At 32.6% G+C, this 24,664-nt stretch overlaps 1 protein-coding gene across 1 annotated transcript in view; it reads left to right on the top strand.

Annotated features, from left to right (window-relative positions):
- Positions 1 to 24,272, top strand: part of LOC132717380 (uncharacterized) — a 45,911-nt gene extending 21,639 nt beyond the window's left edge. The window contains exons 8-22 of the mRNA XM_060700835.1: positions 7,152 to 8,588; positions 9,225 to 9,335; positions 11,036 to 12,508; positions 12,978 to 13,076; positions 14,008 to 15,364; positions 16,039 to 16,112; positions 16,801 to 16,902; positions 17,290 to 18,159; positions 18,514 to 18,726; positions 20,187 to 20,325; positions 21,073 to 21,239; positions 22,387 to 22,715; positions 23,007 to 23,225; positions 23,676 to 23,986; positions 24,107 to 24,272. Coding sequence (XP_060556818.1) covers positions 7,152 to 8,588; positions 9,225 to 9,335; positions 11,036 to 12,508; positions 12,978 to 13,076; positions 14,008 to 15,364; positions 16,039 to 16,112; positions 16,801 to 16,902; positions 17,290 to 18,159; positions 18,514 to 18,726; positions 20,187 to 20,325; positions 21,073 to 21,239; positions 22,387 to 22,715; positions 23,007 to 23,225; positions 23,676 to 23,986; positions 24,107 to 24,272 — 7,067 coding nt within the window. The remainder of the gene's footprint in view (positions 1 to 7,151; positions 8,589 to 9,224; positions 9,336 to 11,035; positions 12,509 to 12,977; positions 13,077 to 14,007; positions 15,365 to 16,038; positions 16,113 to 16,800; positions 16,903 to 17,289; positions 18,160 to 18,513; positions 18,727 to 20,186; positions 20,326 to 21,072; positions 21,240 to 22,386; positions 22,716 to 23,006; positions 23,226 to 23,675; positions 23,987 to 24,106) is intronic.
- The last annotated feature ends 392 nt before the right edge of the window (positions 24,273 to 24,664 follow it).

Raw genomic sequence — 24,664 nt, 5'->3', positions numbered from 1 at the left:
CGCTTTTGATTAATTTAACAAGAGATCTAATATCGGCGAGCTACTGCCAAACTGCACGTGACCGGAATCGGCCTGTTATTTCGTTGTTTATGCAACTTTTAATGTTCCTTTTGCATGTTTTTATAAAACCTAAATATTATCATTAATCTTCCTAGAGATTGTGGAAAAAATTCGCTTTTAAATAATAATAATAATAAACAAATATTTATGATCAGCGACAACGGGCAAACTGCCGGAATCGGCAAAGGATTACCGAAATCGGCCTGTAATTTGCTTATCTATATACTTTAAACAAAATGTTTGCACCCTTGATTATAAATAAACAATAGCAATGATATGTAATCAGATTATTGTCAATAAAATCACATTTTATTAATTAAACAAGATATTTAATATCGGCGAGTTACTGCCATACTGTCGGAATCTGCGAAGGATTACCGGAATCGACGTATAATTTAGTCTATTGTACTTTTTAACGTTTTTGTTGCATTGTTAATATTCATCTTATAAAATATAAATATTATGAAAGATATTTAAAAGTTTCTTTCTTTCTTTTATTTTGTAAATTTCAATTCGCCTTTGGTTAATAAAGCAAGAGATCGAAGATCGGCGAGTTACATATACTGTCATACAGCCGAAATAGGCGAATGATTACCGGAATCGGCCTGTATTATTGTAATTTATGGACTTTGCAAGAAACAAATGCAAACAATATAATAGATATCTAAAAAGATTTCTGTAAATGAAGAATCCTTATTAAATAATAAGCTTTAGATCTAAAGTCGGCGAATTACTGCCATATCGCATATTTGCAGCGCCAGGGCTATCGGAGAATTACCGGAATCGGTCTGTTTTTCCCCACCAATATTTCAACGTTTAAAAAATAACCTTGACTTATTTTATTAAATACAAACAATATAAAAGATTTGTATAATGTTTATTGAAAAGAAGCAAAAGATTTATAAAAAATTGCTGTTATAAATAGTAAAAAGATTAATATTGAAGATCGGCAAGAACGGGAAACCTGTCGGAATAGGCGATAGATTACCGGAATCGACCTGTAATTTGGTTATTTGTGAACTTTTCAAATATTTCTTTTGCATGTTTTTATAAGATATAAACATTTTCAACGATATTCATTTTTGTTAATAAATTCGCTTTTGATTAATAAAACAAGAGACCTAAGATCGGCAAATTACTGTCATTCTGCCGATATAGGGGAAGGATGGGCGGAATCAGCCTGTAATATAGTTATTTTTATGTTATTTTATTGAATGCAAATAATATCATTGATATACGAAGATTTTTTTGAGAAATAAAGATCACTTTTATATTATAAACTAGATATCTAAGATAGAATAATTACTATCACAGTGCCTGAATTAACAGGTAAATACCGGAATTAGTCTGGGTTTTTTTTGGTTATATTTCAGCGTTTTAAAAATATCTTGCCATGATTTATTAAATACAAACAATTCAAATGATATTTGATAATATTTATTGCAATTGCTATTACATAATAAACAAGGTGATCTATGATTTCTTCCATACTACCGAATCGACGAGCGATTACCGGAATCGGCTTCACTTCGTCTAGGATTACTAGAATCGGTTCTAATTTTGTTATGAATGTGAACTCAATAATATTATTATCATTTATTTTTGCATGTATTTACAAACATTATCATTGATCTTTTATGGAATAATGCAATATCGTCTTTACATTATATTTTTCAGGACATTGCTAACAGAGGATTGTTTGAAATGACGGATAACAATAGGTCAGTTTTGTCTTTCTTTATGTTTGCATAACTCAATTCTTGATTTCATAAAGTAGTCGATTTATAATTACATGCAATAATTTTTATTTGAATCTTTATTTAAACAATACAAACCTCATAAAATATTCACATGAAATCAATGTTTTACCAGGCAGTTACTTGACAGTCCATGGTCATTCTGGAGTATCAAATCAATTATCGTCATTTGCGTTATTGGTGCACCATAAAATATTACAAAGATTGCGAATTAGTCAATCGTTGAAACATATATTCTTTAGCTGTGTATTGGGAAGTGTGATATACTACAAAACAGTGGGGTGCCAATATCCGGTATGCTGATATATTTCATAGTGGGAGAGACTATCTGTTAGAGAATGCCTGTTGTTCAGCAAGCTGTAGATGAATTAAGTCATAGGATTTATTGAACTTCATAATTTTTAAAGACTTAAGATTAAGTCAATGTAAAAACAAAACAACAATATAAACACCCTGTATAGATCTAAAGATTCTTTTCAAAGTTTAGCATAATTTCTAACCGTTTGACCCATTTAATTATTAATAAACAATGGAAGAAGATCCTTTAAGTAAAGGACTATGATATATACATGTAGTTATCTATGTCTCTGGCTTATGACACTGAATTAATAATGACATTTTCCGCGAACATCCCAAATAAACACACAATAGTTTTTTAATGTGATGTATATATATTTTTTCATCTTTGATTAAATATAAACAATATCAATGATATGTAATCAGATTTTTGTAAATAAAATCTCATTGATAAATGATTAATTAAACAAGATATTTAATATCGGCGAGTTACTACCATACTGTCGGAATCGACGAAGGATTACCGAAATCGGCGTATAATTTGGTTATTAATGAAGATTAAAAAAAAAGTTCTTGCATCTTTATACAATATCAATGAAATGTAAAAAAATGTTAATAAAATCGCTTTTGATTAATTTAACAAGAGATCTAATATCGGCGAGCTACTGCCAAACTACCCGAATAACAATCCTTCCGACAGTATGACAGTAACTTGCTGATCTAGTTTAATTAATAAAGCGTGATTTTGTTTATGTGTACGTGTCAATTCTTAAAAAGTTCATAAATAAAATTACTGGTCGATTCTGGTAATAATTCCCCGATTCAAGCAGTATGACAGCTGGGACATACGATATACCGTATGTCCCAGATGATAGTAACTTGCTGATCATAATTAAATCTCCTGTTTAATGAATCAAATGTATTTTTTATAAAAAAAAAATCTTATTACATGTCATTAATTGTTTATATTTTATAAAAGTTTAAAAGTTCATGAATAACAAAATTACAGGCCGATTCCGGTAATCATTCCTCGATTCCGGCAGTATGACAGTAACTAGCTGATCTTAAGTATGTTGCTTAATTAATCTTAAGCGATTTTTATTTATAAAAATATTTTTACATGTCATTAACATTGTTTATATTTTATAAAAGATGCAAGATTTTTTTTTAAAGTTCATAAATAACAAAATTACAGGCCGATTCCGGTAATCATTCCCCGATTCCAGCTACAGCTTGCTTAACAACACGCTTTCTCTAACAGACAGACCCTCCCACTATGAAATATATCAGCATACCGTATATTGGCACCCCACTGTTTTGTAGTATATCACACTTCCCAATACACAGCTCCCAATATACAGCTCGTTTACTTCCAATAAAGTGACAGTATCATCTGTGCGTATATGGTTAACATCCATATCTCACTGTTTTATACGTTACGGGTATATATGATTTGTTTACTATTTAAGACTAAATAATATATGTTTCAACGATTGACTTATTCGCAATCTTTGTAATATTTTTTATGGTGCACCAATAACGCAAATGACGACAATTGATTTGATACTCCAGAATGACCTTGAACTGTCAAGTAAGTACGATTTAACTGCCTGGTAAAACATTGATTTCATGTGAATATTTTATGAGGTTTGTATTGTTTAAATAAAGATTCAAATAAAAATTATTGCATGTAATTATAAATCGACTACTTTATGAAATCAAGAATTGAGTTATGCAAACATAAAGAAAGACTAAACTGACCTATTGTTATCCGTCATTTCAAACAATCCTCTGTTAGCAATGTCCTGAAAAAATATAATGTAAAGACGATATTGCATTATTCCATAAAAGATCAATGATAATGTTTGTAAATACATGCAAAAATAAATGATAATAATAATATTGAGTTCACATTCATAACAAAATTAGAACCGATTCTAGTAACCCTAGAAGAAGTGAAGCCGATTCCGGTAATCGCTCGTCGATTCGGTAGTATGGAAGAAATCATAGATCACCTAAACATTTATTATGTAATAGCAATTGCAATAAATATTATCAAATATCATTTGAATTGTTTGGATTTAATAAAATATGGCAAGATATTTTTAAAACGCTGAAATATAACAAAAAAACAGACTAATTCCGGTATTTACCTGTTAATTCAGGCACTGTGGTAGTAATTAGTCTATTTTAGACATCTAGTTTATAATAAGAAATGACCTTTATTTCTCAAAAAATCTTTTTTTATCAATGATATTATTTGCATTTAATAAAATAACATAAAAATAACTATATTACAGGCTGATTCCGCCCATCCTTCCCCTATATCGACAGTATGACAGTAATTCGCCGATCTTAGGTCTCTTGTTTTATTAATCAAAAGCAAATTTACTTACAAAAATGAATATCGTTGAAAATGTTTATATCTTATAAAAACATGCAAAATAAATATTTAAAAAGTTCACAAATAACCAAATTACAGGTCGATTCCGGTAATCCATCGCCTATTCCGACAGGCTTCCCGTTTTTGCCGATCTTCAATATTAATCTTTTTATTATTATATAACAGCGATTTTTCATAAATCTTTTGCTTCTTATTTAATACTGATTTCAATAAACATTATAAAAATCGTTTATATTGTTTGTATTTAATAAAATAATTCAAGGTTATTTTTTAAACGTTGAAATATTGGTGGGGAAAAACAGACCGATTCCGGTAATTCCCCGATAGCCCTGACACTGCATATATGCGATATGGCAGTAATTCGCCGACTTTAGATCTCTAGCTTATTATTTAATAAGGATTCTTCATTTACAGAAATCTTTTTAGATATCAATGATATTGTTTTCATTTTTTTTCTTGCAAAGTCCATAAATTACAATAATACAGGCCGATTCCGGTAATCAGTCGGCTATTTCGGCAGTATGACAGTATATGTAACTCGCCGATCTGCGATCTCTTGCTTTATTAACCAAAGGCGAATTGAAATTTACAAAAGAAAAGAAAGAAAGAAACTTTTAAATATCTTTCATAATATTTATATTTTATAAGATGAATATTAACAATGCCACAAAAACGTTAAAAAGTACAATAGTAAATTATACGTCGATTCCGGTAATCCTTCGCAGATTCCGACAGTATGGCAGTAACTCGCCGATATTAAATATCTTGTTTAATTAATAAAAAGTGATTTTATTGACAATAATCTGATTACATATCATTGCTATTGTTTATTTATAATCAAGGGTGCAAACATTTTGTTTAAAGTATATAGATAAGCAAATTACAGGCCGATTTCGGTAATCCTTTGCCGATTCCGGCAGTTTGCCCGTTGTCGCTGATCATAAATATTTGTTTATTATTATTATTATTTAAAAGCGAATTTTTTCCACAATCTCTAGGAAGATTAATGATAATATTTAGGTTTTATAAAAAAAACATGCAAAAAGAACATTAAAAGTTGCATAAACAACGAAATAACAGGCCGATTCCGGTCACGGGCAGTTTGGCAGTAGCTCGCCGATATTAGTTCTCTTGTTAAATTAATCAAAAGCGATTTTATTTATAAAAATCTTTTCATAAATCATTGATATTGTTTATATTTTATAAAATTGCAAGAAAAAACTTTAAAAAGTTTAATTATTACAAAGTTACAGGTCGATTCCGGTAATTCACCGCCGATTCCGGTCGATTCCGGTAATTCGGCCGATTCCGGTAAGTCGTGTAACCGGAAATACTCCATTTGTGAAGATAAAGTTCTTAAGCACATGACTTTACAGTTCCCATTCAAAATTTGTAATAAAACATGTTCTATTGTACAAGTCTGCATTTCGGTCATGTATACGTGTCACTTATATGTAAATGCATGCTTTTGATATTATCTGTATCTTCTTTTATCAAGAAAATACAGTTCTGTATTCCCTGTGGACAACTAAAAAATGCAATTCCGTATATCCCCTGTATATATTGAAAATACGATTCCGTATATCCCCTGTATATGTAGAAAATACGATTCCGTATATCTTCTGTATATGTAGAAAATACGATTCCGTATATCATCTGTATATGTGGAAAATACGAGTCCGTATATCCTCTGTATATGTAGAATATACGGTTCCGTATATCCTCTGTATACGTAGAAAATACGAGTCCGTATATCCTCTGTATATGTAGAAAATACGGTCCCGTATATCCTTGGTATATTTATAGTATACTAGGGATAACAACCTTAATATAGTCCGTATACGGGATTTTATTCTCCGTATACTTCAAAAGTACGAACAAATATACGTACATGTATATGGGGCAAATACGGAATTCCGTATATGCCTGATGCATATACGGACTTCCCGTATACCCGGTGTTCCCTATACGGACTCGTATACTTGGTCCGTATATTCGACGAATACATCCCGTACACGCCCGTATATGTCAAAAATACGGGACCGTATATTCCCGTATATCAGTATATTTTTCGCAGTGTCTTTTCTATAAGTATGTTGGAATGGAAATAAATTTTTCTTGCACTATACTACAATAATGTACGGTTTATCGTTCAAATGATTTGTATTTAACCAAGGCCTATCGGTCTTCGTGATTATATTCCTACGCATATGGACTCGAACCGTGCATTATTCTTGAACAATACATTCATAATTGACAATCCATTTCCTAAGTAAAAATCGGTCATGCATGCCATCGTTAAGATACATACTGTATTAATAAACCACTTTGATTTATCATCTGCTTTTTTGTCTGCAAGCTGGAATGCTTTTAGCTTAGAACTACAAATAGCTCTATGATTTTATTTTTCCAGTGCAAAATGTGGCAACTGAATAATTAGCTACTATTTTCCTAGTCTATAATCTGAAATATTATGGTTATGGGTTCCAATTATTATTATTATTTTACGGATAGAAGATACGTTTAATATAGGCAGTAGTATAAATTATCTAGATCTACGTTTGTTTAAAATATAAAAAATACGATATTTATTAATATGTGCTGACTTCCATCGAATCAGTTATACATTTCAGGGAATGTTACCATTTCTAACACAATAATTCGGCAGGCATTTAAAGGTGTTCAAGGAAATGGATCCCGAGTAAGAATATCTTATTCAGAGATATACTCTTGTGCTAGCGGTATTCGATTAATTGGTGGACTACCTGATAGTGTTACAGATGACGAGACAGAAATAAACAATCATCATATGCTGTTTCACGTAAATACCCACAACAATATAGATGGTCTTCAAGTTATCGGTACAAGTCAGCAGCCAAATATTTATATTGGCTTTTCACAGTTTAATTCTAATTTTGAAAACGGTATATCTGTAGTAAATTGGGATACAGGTGAGAACGACATACCCTCACACTTAATAATAATCAACAGCTCGTTCGCCAAAAATCTAAAACATGGGATACGATGTAAAGGCCAGTCGATGGTCAGATTTAGCATAAGAAGATCTATATTTTACAAAAATTCAGACTCTGGATTATATTTTTACCGATCTGTACCATATCAATTTACCGGTTACATACATATTTCTGATTCAGTATTTATGGAAACTAAAACTGGAATCAATGCGGAGATATACTGTTATTATAGAAGATGCACTACAGATAAGCACGTCCAGCTTATATTTGTAAATAACGTCTTTAAAAAACTTAAATATGCAATAGTTATACAATACGATATGTATTATATGTCAAACGAAACAGATATCAAAATAGAAAATAATACGTTTGTGACAAATTCACATGATATTCGTGCTTCATTTAAAACGGAAGGACCTGTTCGGGGTTATCTGGAAAGTAACATATTTCAAGAGTCGCGTTTTCCAATTTATATGAAAAGTGAAACTTTGAAAAATAACGTATCCATTCGAGAAAATAAATTTAAAACCTGCTTATCAAAATATGTAGAGGATAAATTTATAGATATAATCGACATATCGGCACACATTTTTAACAACAGTTTTGAACATTGCCGTTTATCTACCGGGATCTCTCTGAATCATGGTACTGGACATTCATTTGCTTTTAATTCCATTATCAATACAACTGTGTCAGCTTGCTATATATCAATAGGTCAATCCTATATTGACAATGAGGCGTTGAATTTAGATTACAACTACTGGGGTACAACGAATATTGAGCAAGTCAAAGATAAAATATGTGATTTTTTTCTTGATTCCACTAAAGCCATAACCAAGCTTGATATCTATTTCACAAATGAAGCGATGGAAACTACCAGTGACAGTTATGATGTTAACGCATACCGTTCTCTGACAGATATTACAAATAATATTACATATATCGGCGGCATAATGGACAGCAGTGTGGATCTGAGTGAATTTAACGGACAGGAATTCGTTGTAAACAGGAGTTTAATTGTTCTTAAAGATGTCGAGGCTACTTTTGCCGATGTCAGAATAACTATTAAAAGACACAGAGGCATCAAAGTGTATGGTAAGATCTTCTAATGTTATCTTAACTTAAAATTGTTATTACGCATATTAATAGGAACTACATTTTACTTTTCTAATAAACGTTTTCTTTTTCTTTTTTTGTCAATTAATTGTGTATCATAAACAGGCAGATTATCAGCATCTAATGAGCCTCACACTAGACTATGTTCAGACAATCACCCGGTATATCGAAAGAAAATAAAGGATAAACAAATTTGTCTAGTTTAAAACTATACACAGCAAAGGAAGATTTGAGTGAAGTTCTACAAAACAGTTTGATCACAAGTTATTGAGGGTATGGGATCGTAATCATATTAAGGATTGATTATTTAGCAGTACGGCCTCCGATATTGACACTATTTTCCGTTAAATACTTTCGGTACTCATTATACAAAGATTAGAAAAAAAAATTGTTTACATCTGAAGCCATGCGGTAGAACTACTTTCAATATGTATTAGATGCGAGATTGTAATTAATACTAGTCAATTTGTTTGATTGCACAATTGTACGATATAAACGGCAATATATAACACCACTGTATCGTCGTTTGTGTGATGATACTCGCTGTAAAATTCACTAGACAATGATAGATTCTCTTTTAAAATTAATGTGACTATGAAATATTATATGTTTTAGGTACTCTGACAATCGGGAAGCTGAATGACGAATTAAGTAACACAGAACTTACGTTAGATGGAAAAATGAGCAGTAGAAATTACTGGAATGGTATAAGTTTAATATCAGGAGGTAAAATCACTTTATTGTTTACCACATAATGTTGTGTCCATCCCACATTTCGTTAGGTTTAGTTGTTTATATATTAGCCATGTAAGACTGTATTGCTTGCATTAATACGAGAGCCAGTTATTGGAAGTACAATATGGTAATTAGCTCTACGAACTGTGCTTCTCTTAAACAATATAAAGACTCCAACGATACTGTATAATAGTAATTCTTCAATTTCAAACCTAAGATAATCTTTACAAAAATTGACAATTACCGTATAACGAAAAACATGGAGTCCAAAATGGTTAACTTTGTCTTTAATCGTTAGCGTTCAGCCAAATCTAAAGCTATTTTTCTATAAACTATTCCTTATATATTAATCTGACAAAGTCATAGTGTCTAAGGAATACAGTTACAAACTATATTGTATTGTTAGAAATAGGTGGGTGATGAAAAACCTAAGGTTTCACAAAAAATTATGCATCATTTTACCCATGTTTTATTAATGTTCATGCAAGTTTGCTGATTTTAATGCTTTCGAGATATCACCTTTTCTAGATATTTATTAATAAAGCATTGTATCTGAATGGAGTATAATAATAAAAGGTTCGATACAAGACCAGTTCCTATACAATACGAAATATATGATACGTATCGCTATGTAACCTTAATGTCTTCAGATGAATCACATTGTGTGATGGAAGCCCGAGCAAAAGTCTTTCTTTAATATTCAACACTTGTAAAAATATGTAGGGCTACTTTTGTTTTGCGGTCGGTCGATTTGTTCGTAGACCAGATATTGTTGTTCCAATAACCAGAGAATTCTTCAGCTACAGTCTTTAAATTTAATATAATTAATAAATTAATTAATGCTTGTCGTTCATAGAAGCTTCTGAATTTGAGGGCATTGAGTCAGAGGTCATGCTCAGAGTGACCATGAAGACTAAACGCAAGCTGCTTGTCCAGTAAATAGACAATATATGTTTTGGCCTCCAGTCTTCATGTTTGCTGCGGAAACTGGTCACGACTAGTGAATTATCCCTATTGATTTTGAATTGGACGGGGTCTTTTGATATACAGTAATAGGCAGATGACCAATATTGACATTGATGAGAGTTGGTCAATGGTCTATAATACAGTCCCTTGACCCTTATCAATATACACAATGATTAAGCCTTCAGTTCTTTCATACAGTTAGGTGGTTGTTATGAATAAATGACACCTATTTTGAAGACATGAAGTTTATCCGTCAGTACGCTCCCTTCGCAGCTCACTGAATACACTCACGTTACTTCAGTAAGAAGTGAGCGATAGTGGAACATTCGACCGATGCGCAGGAGAGTAATCCGTCAGTAGCTAACGAACCTTTTAACCTACAGATCGTAGGTGACCCATATTTACTTTGACGTTAGTTGGTCAAAGATCAATATCACAAAGTCAATGGCACAGTAAAGTTGACCATGATCTATAGCTCAATAATGCTATGGCCTAAAGACCTCGAATTGCCCGAAGGTCCTGAATTGCAGATGATCCCTATTAACAGTTTGGTTAGTAGGTCATTATTGCTTTCACAACCAAATCCTTATATCAACTAAGTTACAGTTTGGATGTCTAGAGACATTACTTGCTAGGGGGAAAATCTGTTTCTTAAACGTCATTCTATTGTCTACCGAAAAGCAAAGTTATCCTTAAAATATGTTCCTTTTATTTATTTCGATCAGACGTAAATGTGTACAGTGTGATGCTTCATGGAATGAACAGATTCCTGCAGGTAGGAGGCGCTGATTCAATGATTGTCATCAGTAATTGTTCTGCGATTGCTGGGAACATTAAAAACTTTATAGACGGTGAAACAACAAACGGAACGTTTTCGTTAATTATAGAGGACAGTAACATAACCGCTTCTAGACCACTACAGCTTACTGCAATGAATGGCCATGTTAACATCACTATTACAGGGAGTAGTATACATAGCGAGGATTATGAAATAATTAAAGTAAAAGAGTCAGAATCAAGTGAAAATGTAATATTAACACATTTATATATTTCACAAAGTTCATTTTCTTCGACGAGTAGTTGGGTTTGGGGTTTAAACTTCGAAAGCTGTTCAAGTCACCTTAAAGCTGTAATAAAAGATTCAATGTTCTCATCAACTCATTACTCATATCGGCAAAGTATATTTAATTACTTATCTATGGAATTTACTGCCATAAATAATACATTTGGTAATGCTAAGGTATTTCTAGAATTTGCTTTTTGTGGAAAATCTCCAGCAAACTTTACCAAAGAAATTAATGTAATTGGAAACAATTTTAAGAGATCTTTGAAGGATGGAACTGACATAGTTATAGACCAACCCAGTGTCAAACAACAAAGTCACACGTTTAATATCGTTAATAACAATTTTGACGGCCAGCAAGCGATCTCGAGGCACGGTATAAAGTGTAATAGCTGGAGAAGGGAAAGTCTGCATTTAATAAACATAGAATCTAATACATTTCAAAACTATGACACTATTGCAGTTGATTTAAATTGTAAACACCAAACTGTCATGATAAAAAACAATAGGTTCGTATCAAATCAGCAGTGTATAGCAATCAAATACGGAGTAATAGAAGGTATTCATGTCTCTGGAAATACGTTTGTAAATAATACAAATCAAGCTGGAATAATATTTCTAGGCTCCGGTGAATTGGGGTATCTGACTTGCAATATAACGGAAAACATATTTGTTGACAACAACGGAACTGTTATAGCATTGGGGTGGCAGAATACAAGACTAAAGTACAATTTTTTTGAAAATAAATATGCATTTTATAATGTGAAGGTACTTCCAATGGATTTTGATGACTCTGAAAAGAGTATAGATGCTACGCTGAACTTTTGGGGCGTGTCAGACTCGAGAGAAATATCTAAAGGAATTTATGATAACAATTTTGATAACCAACTGTTAACTGTTCTGTATAGACCATATTTGGCATCAAAAAATATATCTGATATACAAAACTTAGAAACGGGATTTATTTCGGAAAATGGTGAAATCGGAGGGAAAGTTGGAGGAAATGTAACACTTAACGTGAATGATACTCCATATTTAGTAGTAGCCAATATCTTTGTGGAAGAACAAGACATACTGACTATACAGGCTGGAGTTACACTAAACATCAGACAAGGTGTCGGTATCTATGTGAAAGGTTAGTGAAGTACTTCAAAGAAGCTAAGTGCATAAATATATTGTTGCGAAGTAATGCTTATCGTATCTTTATAATGGGGATTTCTGTCCTACTTGGCCGGGCGTCGACGTCTTCGTAACACTTTATGTTAAATGTTTCGTACTAACCAATTTTATATCTATAACTTTAAACTTTTTACGAGACCATACCCTTTTTTCTAAAAACTACGTTACAGATCTTATATTCTACCCACAAATAAGTACTTACAACATTAATGAAAATCTCTTGTGTAGAATATTCACACATATGTTTTGTTTAAAACAATATACGTTTACGATTATCTTAATTGTTTCAAATGGTGCCATATTTCTGCCAACGAAAACAAATTAGTTAGTCAGGTAGTTAAAGCGATTATTATTATGTTTAACAGTTGGCAGAAATATGCCAACACGGTTTCCTGATTTTTCTCCATTTCATTTTATTCTCTAAGGGAGATTGAATGTTGTCGGAAATTTAGAACATCCAGTTCTGTTCTTGCCTGAGGATAAATCCCTGCCATGGAGAGGTATTGAAATAGAATCATCACAAGGTATATTACAATTTTTGATCTGTGACAGTTGCTATTTAAACAATATTTTGTGTTTTGTAAGATTGCATTGATTCCTTCCTATTTGTCAGTTGAAAATTCACTTTCTGTTTCACATATAATTTTAATCACAAACCAAATTGAATGATATATTGTTGTGCAAATTTATGATAAAACGTCTCATTATATAATGTATACATTTTGTATGTTATCTTCTCATCTATATTTATTTGTATGATAATAATATGAGGATGAGTTAGAGTAAATGTGAAGGCATTTATGATTACATTAACCTTTGTTGTTTATTCCCAATAAGTGCAAATCTGATTATTGTATATTTCTAAAAGATGATGACTACTTAGAACGCCCCAAAAGTTTAAACTGTGATCCGTTCTTTGTTAATACTCATTCATGCAAATGCCACCAGTTTACAAAAATGATTTATTTAAATGTATGAGATCATTTATCTTATATCTATTATGATAAATCGTCTGGCATTGTTCTCTCCGAGTAATGAATTACTTGTTTTGATCGAAGAATAAATGACATTTCTGTTGTATAATCTAACGAAGGCGTAAAAGATATGATTAATAAACATATAGTATTATTTTACAACGCAAGATTTACTAATAATATACTATTATTTAATCATTCTGATAGAAAGAGAATGGACATGAATGTTGAACTGCATTGATCGGAAAGGAATTGTGATGACGTCAAATGGCGTTTGACGTTACAACGTGTACGCATTTCCTTTCTTATCCGTGCACATATGATGCACTCGACTGCACTCGACTGATCTTTCTGTATAATATACGAATAGTTTGATGTTTGTTAGAATAATGATTTAGTTATCAATTTATTATTGGAGACATACAATATTCTAACATCATATTAACGGGACTAATAACATTTTCGTTAATGTTTAAAATAGGTTGTCTGATCTCTAATCTCGTTGTCAACGAAACCGAGCAAGGAATAACAATTACACATCCTCATTTTGATGTATCAAATTTAACTTCGATGTTTTCACACACATCTGGATTAACTCTTATTCTCCCAAAGAATCAGGAAAACGAAACCTCAATCAATTTCTCTCATTTGAATCTGGAACACAATACGGAAAATGGATTAGTTATAACTGTGTCTAAAGATGAATATATTGTTTCTCGGTATAAGGAAAACATTAATTTGTTTATACAGAACAGCATTATCTCTCGAAATAAAATAAACGGAATAGAAATGTTCTCCTTTTTTCGGATAGAAATACATAACTGTGATATATCCGAAAATAGTGAAAGTGGTATAGACTTTTCACAACGCAGCGGAATGATACATATAATCAATTCATTTATCACATCAAATGTAAAGTTTGCTATAAAAGGAGAAATTGCAGCTGGAATAATAATAGATTCCTGTGAAATTAAAAATCATACATATGAGTATTTTAATTACTGGGGCACACGCTACACTAATGGATTTATAGAGTTAAAGAGATATTATACGTATTCAAACATAACTAACAACATTTTTATCCGAAATAACCGTTTTGAAGCTAACACGGCGGACGGGATCACAATTTCAAACAAAGATGGCCCAAAAGGGATTTTAGAAGTTCATTTTGACAACAATATTTTCACTCTTGGTCGTCGTCCTGTTGTATGTGAAGCTTATTCATATTCAAATTGGAAGTTGCTTTTTAAACTGTTCTTTCGAAACAATACCTTAGATAAAAATACACTTCTGTACGAAAATTTCTTCATGGATCTATTAGTTAGTGACAGCACTTCTTATCATATAGAACTGAAAGATAACTTTGTTTCCAGTAATCAAGCAGACTCTTTTCTAGCTTTCTATAACAACAAAATAAATGGTGCGATAGAAATAACTGGTAATACATTCCAGGAAAATAATTTTACATCCTCTCTGATATATAGTGGAGGTAGAAATTCCTTACAGCTCCATCAAAATGTTTTTGAATCATCAAACTCATATAGTTGTGTAGTTGAAATGCCGAATTTTATAAATGATTTTGAGGCCAATGCTACCTATAACTATTGGGGCACACACTTAGCCCAGGACGTTGTTAACAAAGGTTGCGGATTTGAAGCAAATATGAACAAGAGTTTTGTTTGGATGTTTCCATATTATGAAGATAAAGAGTTGACATTGTTGTCTGGGTCAGGATTTAATGTGAGTGGTATAATTGGTGGTGAGGTAACAAAAGACACAATAATATCTGGGAGAGAATATAACTCAACAGTTCGGATTCATAGATCTATATTTATACGGTATGTTTTAATAGTTTCTTTATGAATATTAAAAACACCCACAAGTAGAATTACTGTCATAAAATAACATTTTGCAATATTACAATTGTTGACGGGTAAATGTAAAGTTTGTAGAATAAATTATTCTTTTAAAGAAATATAAAGCTTCTGAACATTCAATCTATAACAATACTGTTAAAAACCTAATATACTTCCTCGCATAGAAACTACGCAGGCAACTATACATAAACGAAGAAGCACATTATGCATAATCGGGTAAATTCTCGTGAGCACGCGCCTTGTTCCATTTTTAATATTCATGACTCAGGGCGCAATGTAGAACAGCTTGATGCAATGGCGTCCAGGTATTATTATTATCAAAACAGGACTGTCAAATAATATCGCTCTAGCACTTAGAAATAACGGCATAATTAATGGTTTATTGTAAAGAAACATGGAATGGCCGATATATACTATTCTTTTATGCATGAATAGCACTAATGCACCCTCTTTCGTGCTTTTGCAGATGTAAGTTCACGACAAAATGTTCATACCTTATATTGTTCGTTATACGTACAGAGGGAACAAAGAAATTTACGTTGTTGAAAACAAAAACATTTTGTACACCTCTTGATTCTTAGATTAGATTTTTGTCGTCATATATCAGTACATTTCTATTTTATCTAAATAAATAGGGAAGGTGTGAAGCTTACCATCGAAGAGGGTGTTTCGCTTATATTTGCGCCGAAGAGAGGAATATACGTACAAGGTATGATCCCTATTATTAGATTGCTAAATACACCTAGTAAAGTTTTGGAAAGGAGCTCATGATGATAACAAAAACTTAGTATCGTTACATAATGTGAACTTTTATTAAGGAAGTATATCTGAAGTAAAATGTTATTATATTCACACCTTTTCACACAATTCTTGACAGTTAAATAATTATGTCATACCCATCAACAACCTAAACCAAACAAACTGTTTGACTGAGATTTTTACCGCCCCGAGGGTTTAGAGTCGATGACTTCTAATCCAGTTACCTCTCTGGCGTGGGTTCGATCCCCGGGAGATGCTTTGATAGTTTAGCACGGAGGAAGGTAGTCTAGTACATGTAGTATTGGTGTAACTCTCCAGGAACGATGGTTAGGAAACTACCCGTCTTTATGACTGAAATACTGTTGGGAAAAGGCGTAAAATGAAACAAACAAACAGAGATTTTTGATTTCACAATAATTTATTCTTAATATGTAGAAAGTTTAATCAGGTGGGTCACTATTACAACAGAGTTTCTATTTCCCACACCTAATCAATTTCGGTACTTCATATGTTCCACTAGCATTACATGGACTTAATGTTTTAAATGTTTAAATAAAACTATTTTCGATAATACAATACAAAGCTGTATTCCTGTATTTTATTTTAATTGCACTCGCTATTGATATGATAAAATTCAGGTTCTCTAGCCATCAATGGACACAACCTGGCTGTCGTGTTAGATTCTCATGAGGTTGACTCCCCTTGGCATGGCATTGTTGTCAATATTTCTTCACATGATAGTAAGTATAGCCTACGTTCTCTACCAATTTAAGAGTTACCACATGCCAAGTATTTAGGAGTTTGGACAGGGGATGGTGGGTATTATAACACATGGCTGTCGGAGTGATATTGTCATTTTCAGACCTGGTGTGCACCTCAGGGTAATGTACTCGTTCAGGGGTTTGCAGTATTTACTATCCCAACCGATTAGAGCTTGGCGTTTCATTGAAGGGCCATTGGAATGATTATAATAGATGATATAATTGTAAAATATTATATTTTACATATCAATAGTTTTGAAAGGAGTGTTCATTACCATGATAACAATTAAAAATCTCATAAACTGTTTATGCATCTTCTACTTTAACATACATATGTTTAGTATTATTGTTTTTATATCCTTTTAGGAACTGGAAAAGTACAAATTATTGGCGCTAAAATCCAGAACACGCTGTATGGTATTGTGTCATACACACCTAGTGTTGAAATTAAACGAGCTGTAATAACAAATTCTTCAAAGAATTGTCTGACATTGTCTGAAGCGAATACACACTCAGTCTATGACTTTGTTAATACAATATTTAAATCATGTGGGGAAAATGGTATACAAATAAAAGGAGTTGGAGCGTACAATATTTCGAATGCCCATGTTCATGATTCTTTAATTGGTATAGAAAGTGGTATGTTTTCTGGTTCGTTCGAAGTACAATCGTGCGTTATAACAAGTTGTTCCGTCGGTATTTCTGTTGAATCACAAGTTTATGGCATCAACAACAGCATCAGTATCATAAAAAATCGGTTCACTCAAATTTCATCTAAAGCGATTGTTTTGAAATTTGAGAACAGTAATCGGTTAATCTACGATACAGATAGAAAAATAAAAGTCGATTTAAACACATTCAAGGATGTTTGTGGGATTGTTATCCAGACATGGAACCACGTGATGTCATCGTTCCGTGACAATGATTTACTTGATTCAAGATGTATAAGTCAAACTGACTGTTTTATGGAAGTATTATCAAACGGAAGTTCAACCTTTGATCATCTCCGATTATTTGATATAGCTTTAAATCGTTTTGAAAATATAAGTGCGAAATGTGTTATACAACTTGAAGACAACAAGGAAGTCGATTTACAAAACGTATTTACATATAACACAGTAAGAGATAACAAGGGAAGGGATGGTGTTTTACTGGTGAATTGCAAATCCTTCAATATATCGGGAAATGTTTTAGATAATCCTGATTCTGTATTTGATATAATCACAAAAACAAAAGGTATTGTTTATATATCAATCTTTTAAAATATTTCTATTTCTTATCTGGAAAGTTAATAGCGTATATGATATGGAACCAAAGTATTTTCTTAAAGGTAGAAAATTTCTATAAAATGTTAGATTAGCGAAAGGGAAACTGCGGTTTGTACATTGTACATTCTAGTATTCGTCACATGTTACACATTTAAACAAGTAAACGCGTGATGAATATCGGTATCACCTCTTTAAAAAAAAAAAACACACGATTCTCATTTTTCTCATTTTTTTTTTCAATGTCGACAAATTTTCAAGTTGAATAGTTTTGTTTAAATTTGCTTTATTCTAAAGATGTATTCTTATTTTCTCTCACTTACAGGAACATATTCTGTTAATGTTACGAAGAACTGGTGGGGTAGTGTAGATATAAGTCACGTATATAGTCGAATTTTTGACAAGAGACGTATTCCGGATTTAATACGTTTTGAAATTGAACCTGTTTTACTTTCAAGCTTTTTTGATTGTGAAAACGTAAATAACTGCAGCTCACATGGAGAATGTGTCAGTCCAAATCGATGCCGCTGCTCATCTGGTAAGATATATTAAATGTAAATTATTTATATGGTAATAAGCGGTAATATGTAAGTATCGGACAACAGTTGTACAACTTTATTGTAACAGAAACATGGATGAAACATTTCATGTTTCATTGTATTTTACTTTTTAAAAAGAAAAAATACTAGTAACATTCAAGAACAATCACCTAGGATTAAAATAAGAAACTAAGCACTTTAACATACAGAATAGTACATTAATTCAGACGTTTATGTATCAAAGTGGTGTTATCAATGACTTCATCTACTAAACGCATGATGCGGAGATTTGTTTTGATGTTTCACAGCTAGTAACGTGCTTTATTGGTAATATCGCTTAGTGAGATATTCCATATAACGCACAGTTCCTACGAAAAAGTGTACGGTATTTCAAATAAAGCACAATGATTTTAGTTTACTTGGTTTATGTATTACACAGGCGTTAGGCTAAAATAAGCTCCCTTTGATAATTTAAAACAAACTAATTAGCACCCGTTTACTATAGATAAAATAAACGTGTAAATGTGCGAAATGCCTGTGTGACCGTAGACGAAAAAAGGTAGTCACTGGACTAGGCATGCCTCAAAACTCAGACTGAAAAATAGCATAACATTTAACCAGACTGGGGATAGGTAATGGGGTACTGGGTATATGACCATCAGTTCAGATGCTGTTTTTGTCTGAAGCACCGACGTACGTGTTATTTAACGTTTTAATAATTTTCCTAAATGGTTTTTGGTGTAATGAGGTACAATCTATATAAAACTTTCTTGTGTAGCAATTCTTTATTTTTTATCAGGAAAATACTAAATAAAATCCATAGTTTGCCATGTGATTAAACAAATCCTAATCAAATGACGTACGCGAAATACTAGCGCATCATAATACTTTTCAGCAATGGTTGTATGTGTATGTGGCCATCGAAACAATCAGGAACATCCACCATATTTCTGATTGGCCCCTTACGTTTTGGGGTTTACAGTAAAAAAAGAAAAGAAATAAAGTCATTTACATGCACCATAAAATTTTTACCGGGGTTCCGTGTTAGGTATTTAATTAACAGAAAAAATATATATCAAAATATTATGTCTAATCAATATTCTGATTTCTATTTATATTGCGATGAAACAGCTATATAATATACTTAGTATTCGACTGTTATGTTGAAAAAGTATGGTCTGTGGCTGCACGTTTTCGACCTTTCAGCCTCGTTCATGTTTTGTAGAGATAGAAACTCGTTGTCGCCCTAGACAATGATATTTTCACATAACAGTCTGGTCGCTGTACTTCAACTATTACTTAACTTTAGATGTATGCAAATAACAACGAAACCTTTGCATACGTGTGGGCATTGTCCTTGTATACATTTATATACCTTTCATTGTACTCTTTATTGTATGGTACTGGTATTCGGCTTTATTTCTGGCTTATTTACTTTGGTTCTGTTGGTCTGTTTTAGGATGGGCAGGTGAATCGTGTGAGGGTTTTGTTTGCATCGATATCCATAATTGTTATGCTAATGGTGAGTGCACCGGTCCAAACACGTGCTCTTGTTATGATGGTTGGAATGGAGAGTATTGTATTACAGCATCATGCAGGTAATACTTATCTTCTAGCGTTGCGTCTTTGATATATTTGTCATAGCTATCAGATTCGTTCAAATCAATATTTTTGTAGCATGTTGTACTAACTATAACATATTCAAAATAAAAAATACAAGATTTTAAAACAGTTTTTGTTCTCTCGCTAACTAATTATATTCAATCATGCTCAAGTGGAATATAACCCTCTCTCTGTATGAACACATCTGCGAATGTTTCTAGATTCAAAATTTCACCATTTTCGTGTTAAATGTTGAATTTTGCTTAAGCCGGTGCTAGGGTGCGTGGACGGTTACTTGCACTTTCCAGTACCGTCCATGAACAGGCTCAATCAAACCAAGCCTGCAACATTTTCAATTTTGTTGTGTTGGACTTTCTTTAGGGATTCTGTTTTTCTCTATTTTGTACCCCAAAATTGGATTTCCCTTCTTTAAATCATCACTATCATTATCCTAGTTTTTTTCATTCCTATTAGTAATGTTATTTTTGATAATTATTTCGTAGACACATTGAATTTCAAACATCTATCGATGATTGTATAGTATATGTACTGACCGTATAATATACAATTAGCAGCTTATAAAATCTTACAATATCCAAAATGACATCCTGCACTTTTAAACTAATAGTATGCAAATAATGAACAAACGAGTTGAACAAAAAACAAACAGACATCATAGAAATTCATAGGGCAATCTAAGCGTGTAACTGTTTTGCATGTATACAAAAAAATTGTATTTTCAGCCAAGTGAATAATTGTAGCGGACATGGATTTTGTTCTAAACCAAATACTTGTACATGTGCAGCAAGATATACCGGAAGTGATTGTAGTTTCTGTAAACCTAATTTTGGGGGACCATCTTGTCAGCCGTGTCCAGAGTGCAAACACGGGGCTTGCAGTTCTCAAACGGGTATGTATTTATTTGTCAAAATGTTCCTAGATAATGTTTAATTTTAAACATTTTAGTTAGTGTATTATTTTTACCAACCAAAGTTATTTTATTTATACTTTGCAAAACATTTCCGTCATAACTGAGTTTGATCGTTTTATATAAAATAGAATATTATAAAATAGGGTTTGCTTCGTCATCAATTGCAAAAACCTGTATTTTTATGTTAGATTTTCGCTAATTTTAAGAAAAGACATATAAATATTTCGGATTATATGAGTAAAAGTAAAAATGATTAATATGTGTTTTATTTACAAATGGATTAAGTTCATTATGGAATCTGAACACAGTTTTTTTGTTTTGTATCGTCATCGGTTACAGATAATCTAAGGTCAATTCTACAATATTCGAAAATAGAGAAAAACAGAATGCCCAACACAACAAAATTGAAAATGTTGCAGCCTCGGTTTGATTGAACCTGTTCGTTGACGGTACTGGAAAATGCAATTTACCGTCCACGCCCCCTAGCACCGGCTTAAGCAGAATTCGACATTTAACACGATAATGGTGAAATTTTGAATTTAGAAACACACACTGTTGGAGTTGCATCCCACGAGTGTTCAAATGTTTGATACATTTAATGTTTTTATACATACCAGTTAAATTGTCTTTTGAACCGTCGTTGTATTCAAAATGATAATGGTCTGACAGTCGACGTTGGTTAACTTCCGGATGTTGTAAAAACTATATTGACTGTTGAAATGATAATTCCAGCCATGACGAAGAAGGGCTAAGTACCGCGGCGGCCATTATTACCTAAAAATATAAAAAAACAACATACAACTGCAATGGAAATGGGAAGGGCATTTTTCCGTGTTGGTTCTAGAAAGCTTCAGAGGCTCGGAGACTAAATCAAAATGAAATTTGCAGAAGCGTGCTCGATTGATATACCTAGTCTACTAAGCATTCGCGAACCAGATTGAATGACTTGTTAGGAGGCGGAGGAGCACGATAAATCGGTCTTTGCAAAAGTACTGTGACGTATTGCGTAAACATAAATAGTTTTAGCTCAAGCGCATTATACGATAATCAGCATTGTATACATTTGTAAGGATGATCATATCAAATATTGCATCTATTACTTGTTTCTATGTATACAACATTTCAGGACTATGTGAATGTGAAAACAGTAACTGGGCTGGTTACCTCTGTGATCGATGTAATGATACTTTCTATGGACCAGATTGTTTACCTTTAATGAAAGTGTTGGAAATAGTTCCTAGCAGAGGTCAAGAAAAGGGTGGAACGGATGTTCACGTATGGGGGCATAACTTCCCTGAAACAGTGGACGGTTCTTACAACTGTCGTTTTGGAAAAACACAGAGCGTTGGGAAATGGTTAGCAAGAAATCACGTTGTGTGTATTGCTCCTAGGCTTCCAGAAGGGGAGGTTACTCTTGAAATATCTCCAAACGGGACTGAATTTACAAATGACCATGTGAGTGTTGTGTATTTATATTTTTTTTTGTTTTTAATGGAATCCATTTTAAAACTTGTATGTATTTGCTCACAAAAACTATTTCAAAAAATCTCAACATTGTTTAATCCATTAGGAAAATAGTTTTGGCGAACAATCGTGGTTTTACATTAGCAATTTTAGTTCAAATCACAAAGTGAATCGTAATACCGTTAAAATATAATCGGGTGTTATCAAGATATGATGATCGTTGTAAAGTCAACTTTGTTGAAAAGTCCGATAATAACTCCAGTAACAATATCCAAATTCCAGCTGACATATTATTATTACTCGACTTGTCCTCCTGCGTTCTGTGGGCGAGATATAAACCCACCACGTGGGCAGTGTGTATTTGGGTCTTGCTCATGCTACCTGCCTTGGAAGGGAGACAACTGCACAGTCAAGATACTACCGTTGCTTATTAAAGACGTACCACATCTACAAACTGTCAACGAATCGCAACTTTACAGTCTGCAACTCGAAGTGGAACAGGTAAAAAACACAATTATGTTGTCGAGTCATGTCTACATGTCTATTTTTGTCAATATCAAGTCGTCCATTATCAGTTGCAGTCTAATCAATAACTTTTATGTTAGCGGAAGTAAGTAGCGGTTTTCACTGTAAATAAGTAAATTGTCTTATTTAATTTCTTGCTGTCTGCAATTACTTATTTTACAGTTTTAAGTGCTCAATACTACTTAAGCTAGTACAAAGGATGAAATATGTTGCACTATAAGTTATTCCAATGATCAGACTTAATAAAACAGAGTATACAAGTTTGACTGTTGATCTTTTTAATAATCTCTTTCCAGTTATGTTTTCTTTCAGATAGAAATACTGATATAGTACCACAGAAGTAAACGCCAGAAGTATGTGTGTGCTGACAGCCTTTAAATAAGAGAAACAAACTTGAATATTAATATTGAAACATTACCATTTTAGGGAGACATTCCAGTGCGTTGGTTTCTTTCCAAAGGTCCTCTCGGAGTAACAATAGACGAAACGACAGGACTGCTACGATGGCCAAACACAAAAGCCAATATTCGCCCATATCACATTGAAGTAAAAGCCTCAAATATCATAAGTGAAGTTACTGTGGCATGGTCCCTTACGGTTCTTTTATCATACACTGTGACCGTTGAGTACATAGATCCCAGTGCCGCAATCTTTCCAGTTCCTCGGACAGTCAACATTGTTGGTAAAGTGGAATTTGTCCAGAAAAACTCTTCACGTACTGTTCCTGTTAAAGTAATGTGAGTTTTACCGATTTTCATACCTTGCATTATGTTAAAGTATTATAAGATTTTAGCGTATTGTATTTTGTATGAATAAGCGATATTTTCAATTAAAGATATGCTTTCTTTGTCTTCAAGCGTGTTCAGTCAGAAAACAAAACGTGAAACTGTGATTAATGTAGAATCCAGCAGTATCTCGCCAGACACATTTACAGCCATGTATTATCCTAGACCAGACGATGCTGGACTTTTCTCAGTGGTAACTAAACAAATCTCTCATATTTCTTTCAAAAATAACTTTTGACAAGTTTTTAAATCGTGCCATTAAACGTCAAATAATGATACATGTACTACATACATTTATGTTTTAAACATTTGTAATTGTAAATAAAGCTTTTTAGCACCACCACTGAACTCCTTCCTTGATCTAACTAGTACAACTGTCATCTAAGGAAACATGATCGTAGCCTAAGAGGCTCAGACCCACGATCTTCGTTTGATATAAACATACATAAACACCGGAAACCCGCTCACCTCTGTGATAATTACAAATAACACCTTATTTATAGGAATCATTACATAGTTACTTGACAAGTTTGATTTAAATATGCTGCAATTTATATTTGTTGTTCGTAAGATATTTTATCGTTTTCTATTGTACCCCGGAAAATGTAATTTTGAAAATTTTTTTGGTCA

Source organism: Ruditapes philippinarum, unplaced genomic scaffold (genome assembly GCF_026571515.1).
Source record: "Ruditapes philippinarum isolate M1 unplaced genomic scaffold, ASM2657151v2 ctg621_1_1_1_1, whole genome shotgun sequence".
Classification (NCBI taxonomy): domain Eukaryota; kingdom Metazoa; phylum Mollusca; class Bivalvia; order Venerida; family Veneridae; genus Ruditapes; species Ruditapes philippinarum.
The sequence above is the reverse complement of the archived record's forward strand: the minus strand, read 5'-3'. Positions and strand labels throughout refer to the sequence as shown.